The following is a 13282-nucleotide window of genomic DNA, read 5'->3' as shown; positions in this document are numbered from 1 at the left end:
TAAAAAAAATATTTGTAAACAGTATATATATATCTATATATATAGATATATATAATCTTAATTGGATGGCAACCCCATTAAACTAATTCTATAAAACATAAACATTTAATAAACAAATATATATAATATTATGTTATGTAGAGTGTATTCCTTGAATACAGGCAACATCCAAATTAATTGAAATAATTGGATAAGAACCCAATTCCAACAACCCTAAGGAATCTTCAAAATATTATTTTATATATAACAAAACATTCTTGAATTGGACCCCCATTACATTGACTCCATAGAACCTATAAATATATTATTGTGTGTGTATATATAGTGTACATGCTCTATAGAGTTGGTAGAATGGGATTTCTATTCCAATGTTATCATTTGACATGAATTCCATTCCACCAACTCTATGGAGACTAAAATAATGACTTTCTTGTGACATTGTGTAGAAGGTGTTGGTGTGGTGATGACATTGTGTTTGGTAATGGTTCCTCCCATTATGGACATGGTTGGTAATGGTTCCTCCCATTATGGTCATGGTTGGTAATGGTTCCTCCCATTGCCATGAGTGATGTAATAATGGTTCCTCCCATTGCCATGAGTGATGTAATAATGGTTCCTCCCATTGTGATGATGTGTGAGTGGAATGTCCCTCCATGGTGGTTCTATCACACTATGTAGACCTAACATTGGGTGTGTACATTGGATAATATTGGATAATGATGGGTAATGTTGGACATGGAGAGGTGTCATGGCGGTTTCCAGTCACACTCTCCTCCCCGCCATCTCGGGGCTCTGCCCATCCTCCATTTCACGTCCACCACACAACACGAGGACACAAAATGGCCGCCGGGACAATTCATGACTTTTCCCCAAGGCGGGAGCCTCGCCCAGCGCCGGGCTGTTGGCCGCCCCCATGTGTTACCGCCCAAGGACTAACCCCGGGCGGTCAAACCGACTCCCCGCCGCCTTCACACGACGTATCTCGGTCTACTTCACCAAGACCGTCGTGTGAAAACAAGATGGCAGACGTGTGAGGGAAGGCGCAGGGCGCAGCCTCGTTCTGGGTCTGACGTGACTAATAGGCGCGTGCGGGGAGGGAGCCCCTCCCCTAAACTCCACAGCTGCCTTCCTACCCCACCCCCACCAACTGACTCTGCTATCCCCGCTGCGGATGCACGGAGCTGCACGTAGACCAGAGCCCTAGAACCGCGAGAGCTCCTTCCGCCGCCCGGCACTATTTTCCCTTCCGCCTCGCTGGTTACTAGGTGTAAAGCCGACAACAAAGCGCCTCTGAACGAAGTGTTCGCCGCCCGCTAGTAGCCGTACTCGGCATATGGAGATACAATAACACATTCCTATGTGGACTATTTTTGTTGAGTGACGTGCCCACGTCTATTCCATAGGCGGCGGAGGGATACGCTTTTTTTTTTTTTTTTTTTTTTTTTCAGTGGGAGCCGTCACTGGATTCCCCCAGCGCTGTAAGGGAATCGCTTTATAACTTGAGAGGGGAGGGCGGAGCGTCGCTTGGGTAGCTTAGCAACTCGAGCTTGATCGACGTTGCCGTTTTCCCAATCGGAGATGGGAGCTGTCTGCCCGGCCACGCCTTCCGCACTGTGTTGGCCAATGGCAAGTTAGGAGGCGCGGTTTGCAAGGTGCGCGTGCAGCGTTGTTCCGCCTCCTCCTCCCAGCATAGTAGTGTCCTACTGCACGGAGCTGGGTGAGGAAGGTTCCCGGGCGGGCTGAGTACAATAGACGGTGACGGGGGGGAGAGAGAAGAGGCCTTTTTTTCCTGTGGAAGGTGACAACCGCTGGATGAGAAAGTGGCTATAAACGGTGAGTACCGCCATAGGAGAGCACTCTGCTGTAGTCACCAGTCTGCACCATCATCTGCTTTATTTACTGGAGGACTGCGGGCTGTGCCCTGCAATGCTTGTCACCTTTCCAGCTTCCATTACATGATACAAAGCCTTGGAGGGGCACCTGGCAACAATGTATCAATATGTAAATATTGCCACATTGTATACCCCCCAGGAATGAAAGTATGGGGGGTGTTTTGGTAGGATATGGGGGTCACCTAGCAGAAAAGAACATGGGTGGTCATGTACATGGATTTGTAGACCCCTACCCTGGCCATCACCTTGGCATTGCCCACCATTGATGAGTTAGATCAGTGTCCTCAGCCTGGTTGGATAAGTTGGATCCTATTTCTGGTTGGATCTCATGCTGGTTAGGAGCGCATCCTAGTTGGTTATGTTGAACCCCATCATGATTGGACCCTGACCTGGTTGGATCTCATCCTGGTCGGGAGCCCATCCTTGGTGTGGTGGACTTCTTCGCGGTTGGATCTCATCCTGGTCGGGATCCCATCATTGGTGGAGCACATCGGACTTGTCTCCTGGTTGGATCTCATCCTGGTTGGATCTCATCCTGGTTGGGCAGATTGCCGAGACCCCCCATCCTGGTTGGATATATCAGATTGATCATATCTGCCTTTTTTATGAATCTGGAAGGGACAGGGGTTGCGTTTCTGCGGTGACAAGTCCAGGTGACCCCCAATCTTCCTGACCATGTTACCCCCGAATGTAAATATTCAGCCACTTGCTCCCTATTCCGTGTGCTGAACCCTGTCTCGGTAGGATATGTTAGATCCCATTTTGGTTGGATGTGTCAGATTGATCACGTCTGCCTTTTTTGAACCTGGAAGGAGCTGGGGTTGTGTTTTTGAGGTGACAAGTCCAGGTGACACCCCCCCCCCAATCTTCCTGGCCATGTGTCACATCTGGATGTAAATATTTAGCCACCTGCTTCCTGGTCACGTGCTGTCATTGGTATGCAATGAAGGGGCGGGGACTGCTGCATGTATGACCCTGGCCGTAAACTTGACGTTGGTGTCTAATGTAGAGTGGCAGACGCACTTCATAGTGTTTTTTGTTAAGGAAGGACCCCAACCTGGTTGGATGTCTCATTGATTACATCCTGCCTTTTATGAACCTGTAAGGAACTGGATTCGAGTATTTAGTGACAAGTCTAGGTGACCCCCTATCTTCCTGACCATGTGTTGCCACCTGCTCCCTAGACACCTGCTGGACCCTGTCTCGGCAGGATATGTTAGATCCCATTTGGTTGGATGTGTCAGATTTATCACGTCTGCCTCTTATGAATCTGAAAGAAACTGGGCTTGCGATTTTGGGATGACAAGTCCAGGTGACCCCCTATCTCCGTGGCCATGTGTCACATCTGGATGTAAATATTTAGCCATCTGGTCACGTGCTGTCATTGGTATGCAATGTAGGGGCGGGGACTTGTGCTACTGCATGTATGACCCTGGCTGTAAACTTGTGGTTGGTGTCTAACGTAGAGTGGCAGACACACTTCATAGTGTGTTTTTTGTTAAGGAAGAACTCTGGCCTGGTTGGATGTCTCATATTGATTACATCCTGCCTTTTATGAACCTGTAAGGAGCTGGGTTTGAGTTTTTGGGGTGACAATTCCTGGTGACCCCCATCTTCTTGGCCATTTCCTTAATGTAAATATTTAGCCACCTGTTCATGTGTGGGACCCGGTCCTTATTGGATATGTTGAATCCCATTCTGGTATGAATCTGTAAGGAACTGTTTGAGCTTTTGCGGTGACAACTCCAGCTGACCCCCATCTTCCTGGCCATGTGTTGCCACCTGCTCTCTAGTCACGTGCTGAACCCTGTCTCGGTAGGATATGTTAGATCCCATCCTGGTTCGATGTGTCAGATTGATCACATCTGCCTTTTATGACTCTCAGGAACTGGGGTTGTGTTTTTTTGGGGGGTGACAAGGCCAAGTCGTGGCCCCCCCCCCCGAATCTTCCTGGCCATGTGTCACCACATGATGTAAATATGTAGCTGCCAACTCCTTGGTCACGTGCTGTCATTGGTATGCAATGAAGGGGCGGGACATGTATGACCCTGGTCATAGACTTGACATTGGTGTCTAATGTAGAGTGGAAGACACCCTTCATAGTGTGTCTTTTGTTAAGGAAGGACCCCCTCCTCTTGGTTGGATGTGTCATATTTGATTACATCCTATCTATTATGTATCTGTAAGGAACTGGGGTTGTGTTTTTGGGGTGACAAATCCAGGTCACCCCCATCTTCTTGGCCATGTCCTAAATGTAAATATTTAGCCACCTGGTCCTTATTAGATATGTAAGATCCCATTCTGGTATGAATCTGTAAGGAACTGTGTTTGAGCTTTTGGGGTGACAAGTCCAGCTGACCCCCATCTTCCTGGCCATGTGTTGCCACCTGCTCCCTAGTCACGTGCTGAACCCTGCCTCTATAGGATATTTTAGATCCCATCCTGGTTCGATGTGTCAGATCACATCTGCCTTTTTATAAATCTAAAAGGAACTGGGGGTTGTATATATTTTTTTTACAAGAAAAAGGGGTTGTATTTTTAGGGTGACAATTCTAGGTGACCCCTATCTTCCTGGCCATGTGTCACCTCCTGGATGTAAATATTTAGCCACCTGCCCCCCTGGTCACATGCTGTCATTGGTATGCAATGAAGGGGCGGGAACTTGTGCTGCTGCATGCGTGACCCTGGCCATAAACTAGGCAGTGGTGTTAAAGGTAGAGTGGCTGCACGCTGACACCCCATCATTTGTTTTTTTTAATTAGGAAAGTACTTTTTATGTAATTGTTCTGAGTTTGGGTAAGGTCATCCTCTAACGTGTTTCATTCTGTTTGATTTCTAGAAACCTCCATGATGGTGCTCGTGCACCAAGACAGTATGAATGTCCTGGTGGGACAGAAGTTTGCCTGTGTGTTGGGGAACGATCTAAAACTTGATGCTTATGATGTAGCAGACTGGCCGTGGAAGAGCGGCATCATTCGGGCTGCCTCCCATAAAGAAGTGAACTGTGAAGAGTTGAAGGTAATTGGGTGCTTGTGAAGTCTACGTTATTCTTCTCATCATGTGGAAATGTTTGGCAGCTGCTTGATAAAGACTGTGTACTCATCTGTTGTATGTAAATAATAAATGTCTTTATTTGCTCCCTTTTTGGTCTTTCACAATTTACTTTTACCATTGAAAAGTGTTTTGAGATATCTGTTTGATAAGTGCAAAAAAAAACCTATTGATCATGTCAGAAATTCAAAGCTGTCCTGTTACTCCACCTGTGTTGCCTCAAAGAGCCCTCCTAGTTCTTATCATAGACTACAGAGAACGATTTACCGTTTTATGTTAGGGATCGGAGCGTGGTAGCGATAGAGTAGTTTATCCTTAGACATTGGGCGAGGATGACACCACTCAGTCCATAAAAAATGGTTTGTTGCCAGCCCACATTGGGGCTTAGGAGCAGAGCGCATTTCTGGCAGATCAATAGATTTGGATAGATTAGTTTGGTTTTTGTTTTTTAACACGTCACTAAAGAGTTAAAGCACAGAGAAGCGTCCATTCAGAGATGTACAGCGTGTGGTTTTTGTTTTGTTTCCCTCATTTTACCTTGACATATATTTTCAATACTGCATGTCATGTTGTGGTATTTGTTGAAATACTGTAGATCTTACCTTTTTTTTTTTTTTTTTGCATTTTTCATTGTGACGTTTTTCTAGTGGTGGGGTGGGTGCTTTAACGTAACCCTTTAGAGAGTATGACTAGTTGGAACATGCATAAGTTTTAAAGTTATCAAGTATGGGTTGCATTGTGTTGTATCACCAGTTGCCCAATCTATGCTTCCTTCTTGGTAGTCAAAGCATCCTCTAGGCCAGCCTTTTTCAACCAGGGTACCTTCAGGTTTCTCCAGGGGTGCCTTGGCATAATGCCTAAAACTGTCCCAGAAATTCTATACAAGCCAGTGGGTGGATGAAGCCTGCCTTTTAGTTACTCAGTCAAAGGTGTTAATTGTGCACCATTGCCTTCTAGCCACCAGGATCCTAACAGCCAACAATATCATTGGTTGATAAGGGGGGCATTGGGCACCTACACAGCATTCTTGTTTGACCTCCCCAGCCCCCCTCCATCAGCACTGGGGGTCACATTAGCTGACTGAGGGAGAACCTTGGAATATTAGTACCAGTGTGCAAAGTTTTATATTTGCTTTAGAAGAATAAATCGCCTCTAACTTTGGGAGTTCTGTGGATGTTAGTTGAGGTTTTTTTTTTAACTTTTTACAATGGGGTGCCTTGAGATTTTTCAGTCAGGGCACCCTTTAAAGCTCTGCACAAAGGTTGAGAAACGTTGATCTAGGCTTTGTAGGGATTCATGATCCTAGAGAAACCTTTTTTAACCGTTTTTACTTTGGGGCGGAAACCTTGAAATATTTTTTGTCTCGGGGAGCTCCTGCTAAAAGTATTAGAGCTATAGCTGTATGGTACATTAGTGTGATCAGTAAGTTGTATAGACTTTTACGTTTAAAGAAGGGGGGGGGGGGGGGGGTTACTTATTCAAGAACTGAAACTCATGATGGACAGAAAAAGCATAGACAGTGAAGTGTGTTATGGCGTTTGGGTGTAGAAGTGAGGCTTTCCGTAGGTGGTGGGTGTAGACGTGACTCAGGCCCCCCCTTAAATACATAGGTGGTGGATGTAGGCAGGAGATCAGTCTGCCACTGTTCATTTCTCAAGGAACCCCTGTCAACCTCTGAAGGAACCCTGGTTGAGAATGTCTGCCCTAGACCACTGTTACCCTGTAAACACCATGGTCTGTAGCTGCAGGGTCTGCTGTTGACCTGTAACTGTTCATTCTTTCGCTGTGTTTAGTCTGTCAGTCTCCTTTAATTCAGTAGTCCTCTATCTTTGTGCTCTTTTTGCATTAGGAACTATTGTGTACCTACTTCAAGTTCCAAAGAAGGTTCAGCGTATACCTATAGGGAATTTGAAGCATGGTCATATTTGTTTGAAATTTGTGGCTTTCCAGTGTGTCCCCAGGATGCCGCTATGGCATTTTCTGTGCTTCAGCCTTGAATGGTGAGATTCAGCATTCTCAGAGATGGTCCCATGGATTTTTTTTTTTTCCCCCATTCTTTCCCCTTACTCCATTTTACCTTTTACCTTTTTGGTGCTGTATTAAGATGCTTACAAATGCTGTGGCTCCAGCAGTGTCCTCTTCTCCAAATGCCCTCCTACTTAAGATCTTGTCCCTCACCACTCTTAACATCACAGGGAACAGGCTGCTTCCTTACAGTTCTTGCAGTTGCCCCCCACCAATGACATGGTGCCCAGATCTTGCTTCTATGCAGACAGATGCCATTGTGTCTCTTGTTTATAAATTGTTCTGTGACTGGAGGTTAGTAATGCCTCCTGGGATATCGACTTCACCTATCTTGGGCAGCATTCGTTGAACATGTAAACAGACATGACGACAGATCTGTCTCTGCATGTGTAAGATCTGCCACTGCTCCTCTTGACTTTTTCTGTGAATGTGGGGAGTATTGATTGGCAGTACGCTTTAATCACAAAGCTGGCATGAGAGAGTTTACCCTCCATGGTGAACCCAGAGCAGGAATTCCACATCTGTGCAACTGGACAGTTTCTGCTAGGTCTTTTTTGTGAAACCATCCAGCAACTGTCAGCTGACCCGCTCTGGACAAGACATGTAGACAACTAGAATGTATTTGGGGGGGGGGGGGTCATTTTCAGAACTTTATTAGTGTCAGGAATGCCAGCTTAGCCCATGTGTTCTTCAGTTGTAGTTGGGATACATGGGGAAAATAAAAAGTTCTTAACCTAAATCAACCATTTCAATACAGAGGAACCCTTGAAATGACTTTCTGGTCTCGGGGAACCTCTGCTAAAAATTACTATATCTACAACTCTTGATACATTTAGTGTGATGGTCAGTGGGAAAAATGTTGCTTACACTTGTGGTCATTGAGAAGAATTTTCCCCTTACATATAGCTAAGAAGACTAAAGTTGTCAGTGGGAACCTATGTGAGAGGCAGAAATTGCTTAAGGAACTCCTAGCAACCTCTGGGGGAACCCTAGTTGAGGAACCCTGCCCTAAATTATTGTGAATCCTTTCAGGTTTTTATTTTTGCCTGCATCCCTGCTTGGGAGATTTCAGCTTCACTAATTATCCCAAATGTCACCATTGATACACAAACTGCAGTCTCATTCTGACTTCTCATAAGAACAAACCTTTATTGTGGTCAGTCTTTGTTTGGAATGTTTCTCATCACCTCCGGTGCCAGGTGGTATCCACCACCAAGACAAAAAGTGAGGGAAAATCTTTTGAACTTGGGCAGAGAGCTGTAAGAACTGGCAGATGATCAATGTTTGGTTTGAGCTACTGTTGGGTGCCCATCGAGGGAAGCCTTGCTGTGTGGGAGCCACATTGCTGGAGCTATTAAGCTTATTTAGGCTCGGTTCATACTGCCATGCTTGGGATCTAACGTGAGACCCCAAGCCGCGTGACATGTGAAATCCCATCTTAGTCAATGAGAGCTGTCTTAATTAGCACTACTGAAATCACTTCTTCTATATTAGAAATTGTTCCTGTACTGCTTCAAGGCAACTTCTGTCTGACTTGTTCCTTGAAGTACTCAAATCGCCAGGAAGTCTCTGGGCAAAGTTGCATGACTTTCAGGTTGTGGCAGTGTGAACCGAGCCTAAATGTTTTCCTTTATCTGGCTACACTTGCAAGCCTAAAAGTTCCCATTGCCTCTTTGAGGATGTTCTATAGATGATCAAACTTTGGTGACACTGTCCAAAACAAAACAAAAAAAGTTTAGCTAGACATGAGCTTTATTCCCATGAGTCCATTTTTTTTTTTTTTTTTTTGTGAGCCTATACTTTTGAATTTGGTTGGCTATCGAGTGAGTTGTCTAAAAGAGATGCGTGTCTCTGCATTTGTATGCATAGTTAGATTTGTTCTGTAGTTCTAAATCTAGAGATGTAATGGGAGGGTGATTGTTTTTGATCGGTTATGGATTTATCTGGAAAATCTTGGGAGTGAAGGAACCAAATGTTAGGGAAACAGCAGGGTCATAACTTTTTTGGTTAATGTCCATGGAAGCACCTGGCTTTCAGTTGCTTTAGAGCAGGGGTGGGCAACTTTGGTGCTCCAGCTGTGGTGAACCTACAAGTCCCATGAGACAATGTAGGACTATGACTGGCATGACTCTTAGAGGCATGATGGGATTTGTAGTTTTGCCACAGCTGGAGTGCTGAGGTTGCCTAACCCCTGCTTTAGAGTGTGTGCTGACTTTTCAGCTTGGATTGACTTTTAGACTTGAAGCAAAATTTGACTTTGTAAGTATAGTGTCATTTTTTTGTAGTTGCCAGCCAAAGCTGCCCCCTTGCTCGCGGTTGGGTGGTATCCTCTGCTCCTATCCCATAGTTAAATGAATGGAGCCTGGGAAACTGATCAGCAAGCATGGCCGTTCTTATTTTGGGGCAAATCTGTTGAGAAGCATTGTCTTTTGAGAGTCATTGTTTGCGTAGGCGTTTGGGGGGGGGAGGCACAGGCATTGTCGTAGGTCCATTATTTCCATGTTTTGATATGCAAGACTGTTGTGTTGTAAATCTGAATGATTCATAATGGCTTAGCCATGTAATGAAACTCTCTTGTATGTTGCATTCTTTATCTGGTAAAGTGTAAACTACTGTTTGCCAGGAAGTATTGTAGACACGTGTGTAGATGTCCTTGTCAAACCTCTGAGCTTGCTGGTTCTTTGTGCAAGAGAGATTTAGAATGCCTCTTTATTCTTTTAAATATGACCATGAGATTATCATTCATTATGTACTGTTGACATTTTCAAAACTTTAGAGCCAACCGTTAGTAGCATGAGTTTTTATGGAAGCCAGTCAAAAGTCCAGTATGTTTTTTGGAAAATTTTGACGGAAACCAGAGCAGCTGAAAAGGAATCTCCTCATGTGGAGGAGCATATAACCTCTGGGCACATGGGGTGCTGTTGTGAATATTAGCCAGGAACAGAACATTGAGATCACCGTGCTAATCTCGAATGCACTGTATTTTAACCCATTGATATCGCAAATCTTTATGGCAACCTTACATTTATGGATACCTCCAATGGCAAAATGAGTGCTTACGTTATGACACAGTTAGTTAGATCTAGTTGCACATTCAGAGGCAGTTATAATATTTTACCTTTTTTTAATTTTTTTTTCTGTTGCCTTTCATACATTAATATCTTTCAATGTCTAAAATATAGCAAAGATGTTTAGAATTGCCCTTGACCACCCTTCAAATTATTGCTTTCATTTCCAGACCTGATCTGGAAGAATGTTGAGGAGATGTTCTCATAGGTCCATTCTGGACCCTTACAACAGTATTGGGTTAATAGTTTTTTTTTTTCTCCTCGTTCAAAGGTTTTTATTGAAAGATTGATTGGGTTAATAACTTTTTTTTTTTTTTTTTTTTTTTTTTCATTGTATAAGTAATCAGTATGGTGTGCTGATCCTAATGAGCCTTTCTTTCTGTGCCCAACCCTGTATGAATGCTTCTGCATATGCCAGCTGCCATTGGCATTGTTTTGGAAATGCCACTTAGAGCCATCTCTTTGCTGCTTCCTTGAGCCAAGTAGTTACATAGTTAATTGGAGCACAAAGAAACGTGTCCATTGTGTCCCATTTCAAACAGTCCAGTAGAGTAAGAATACTCAAATGTTCAGACAGGACATGTACAAGTGCTTGATACTCTTGTGGAGTTTTGTTTAGAAAATTGACAGTTGTCTTGTAGTTTCCATAATAAGTCTTGATCACACTGATGGGTTAATGAATGGGCCAGAAGTGAATGCTTGGTGCTGCAAAGTGAACCGCAAGCAGCTTGCCACTGAGTAAAGGAGGCATTAAGAGTTCTTGTAATCTAGCCAGATGGGAAACTATGCTCCTTTCAGATCATTCTACAAACCTGTAGCTGACAGCTGGAGGCAGCCATCTTGTGGGCTGGGACACCACTGACAGTATGAACCTGATAGGCTACACTGGAAGCTTGGTTCTGCCCACAATATGGCTGCCTCTACAATCTGATTAGTTTCAGAAGCTGGCATCATAAACTATGTCCGTATACTGTGTTTTTTGTTTTTTTCTGCTTGGTTATGTCATTGCTTTATGCTGTGTACAGTGAGGACATTAGGAGAAAATACAACATTGTAACATATAGAAATGTCTGGAAGAGTAGATGAGGGTAGTATACCATTAGCTAAGTGCTCCATTTTTTATTTTTGTCAAACCTTTTTACTAAGTATGGTTCTAAAAGCAAATAATCATGCGTAAGGTTATCATCATGGGTGGTTTTGGGCTTGGAGGCCACTTTTTAACAGGGTGTTGTCTATTTTGTATGGATGGTATGGTGAACACGACTGTTTGGAGTCCTCAAAGAACATGGGTCATGTTATCCCTGCATCAGGACAGGTCCAAACATCAACAGGCCACTTCACCAGTAGTTTTGTAAAAGGATCCAAAAATTAGGACCGGCTATTGGTCTTTGAGTAATGTGGAGAACAAATGCTTGTCCACAACTATTGGTTTTGGAGGACTGATCTAGAGTACATGGTTGCATTATTGTTTGTGCTGGATGTAAATATGTAACTTGGTGTTGCTTAAAAATGAATATTGGTATTTATAGACTAAGTGCAGTATGTAAGTCGTGAATACATTTTATTTATTTAAGGTTGTTTTGGACATTGTGATTGCCTGATGGTGAACTTATTATGGTTTTTACCATCTGACGCTCCTTGTATGGCAGTGCCGGGGGGCTGTGTGTCCCCGGAGAGGTGTGTGTATGTGCCGTGTCAGCCGCGGAGAACTTGTTCTTCCACGTAGTATGTTCTTGATCTGTTACCAGGCAGAGTTGAGCAAAATAGTGCTGAGCTCTCTGGGAGCTAGCGTGATCAGTATAGTAAGCAGAATATGGAGAATTAGAACAGTACATTTTGCTATAAAACGTTCTTCACACTGTAAAGTTAACTATGTGGTTTGTCTACAGTTTAGTGATTAATGGCATGTCCTTTGTTGCATGCCTTCTTGGCTAATCATATAATTTTTATATATATATTTTTTTTTTTGTGTGTGTGTAAGAAGCCATGTGACCCAGCCCAAGCAGTGAGAGAGCCATTGTTTTCTAGTGAATGTCCTTTGCAATGGTGTGCTGCTGCTTTGCTTCTCTTCCCCCACCCCCCAGCTGCTGTGGGTTTGCAAGTTCCTCTGTGTACGTGCTGTCTGCCTTGCTGAGGAGGGGGTTGGTATCGTGTGTAAACTTGGGACGAGCAGATTCTTCAGCATACAGTTGGGGAGGGGAGCGCCAGGCTAGCTTGTTGATCTCGTGAGTCATGCGAGGGGTGTAGCCCTGCCAAACGTGACATTATCGTGCTCCATGAAAATCGACGAGCAAGCATTTTTTATTTATTTTTCCTTTTTATTACATTGCAATATGCAGCTTTATGAAATGAGTGTTTAAGGTTTTCTTTTCCTGTTCATTCATTTATAACAGTGCTTGAAATATTGCTATGGCCTCGTGTATTGTGTGCATTCTTCTTTTTTTTTTTTTTTTGGTTTTATTTTGTTCATCTGCAAAATGCCTCTGGGGTATTACAAAAAAAAAACACGGAAAGGCAAAATAATAGTTGATGTAAATTATATCTTGCATTGGGTTTGCCTGCTTCAGCACATGTGGCCATTGGTAATTTTGATCTTGGATTGAAAGCAAGAAGGTCGGCAATGGTGGCCTCAGTGATTTACTTTAGGTGAAATTAGTTTGCATTAGCTTAAAGCGGAAGTAAACACACCCATAAAACAGTTTCATTTCCGGCACATGCCAGAAATGAAACGCTCCCGTTGGTTGTGCTCTCAACCAAACTGTCAAACCATCCAATGGCAGCATCATGACAGTTGTAGATTAAACACAGGTAAAGATGGCAGCTTCCTTGGTTGAAAACAATAGGAGGGTTTACTTACACTTTAACTTTCTCTTATATAGACTGCCCTGATTACTCTTAAAATGTTACCAAACCCACAACCGTGATATCAGTCTGTATATGCAGTAAATCATGCTTGTTATACTCACTGTGGAACCTAAAGGGTTAGTTTTTCACATTGTGTAAAAAGGTTGTTTGATCCTGTCTTCTCCGATCCTGTGCACATGCTCAGTTTGGTGTATTGCTAGAGTGTGTTTTTGGTTTTGTTTTGTTTTTTTTTTTTTTTTTTTTGTTCTTTCCTCTTGGGGAAAGCGGCCCTGTGATCACATGACATCAGCACTGTCCAGACAGGGGGTCAGGGGTCCTGCAGCCTCATAGGACAGTCAGAGCAGAATGAAAACTCCTTGTAGAAGCTTTAAACAGACACTG

General features: G+C 43.7%; 1 protein-coding gene across 2 annotated transcripts in view; it reads left to right on the top strand.

Annotated features, from left to right (window-relative positions):
• The first annotated feature begins 1162 nt into the window (after positions 1-1162).
• Positions 1163-13282, top strand: part of LOC141119220 (lysine-specific demethylase 3A-A-like) — a 48573-nt gene continuing 36453 nt past the window's right edge. For both annotated transcript variants that reach the window (XM_073610973.1, XM_073610972.1), the window contains exons 1-2: positions 1163-1833; positions 4732-4910. In XM_073610973.1, coding sequence (XP_073467074.1) covers positions 4740-4910 — 171 coding nt within the window. In that variant the 5' untranslated portion in view covers positions 1163-1833; positions 4732-4739. The remainder of the gene's footprint in view (positions 1834-4731; positions 4911-13282) is intronic.

This window comes from Aquarana catesbeiana, linkage group LG01 (genome assembly GCF_042186555.1).
Source record: "Aquarana catesbeiana isolate 2022-GZ linkage group LG01, ASM4218655v1, whole genome shotgun sequence".
NCBI classification, from domain to species: domain Eukaryota; kingdom Metazoa; phylum Chordata; class Amphibia; order Anura; family Ranidae; genus Aquarana; species Aquarana catesbeiana.
Note: the sequence above shows the minus strand (reverse complement) of the source record. Positions and strands in the feature narration are given on the sequence as shown.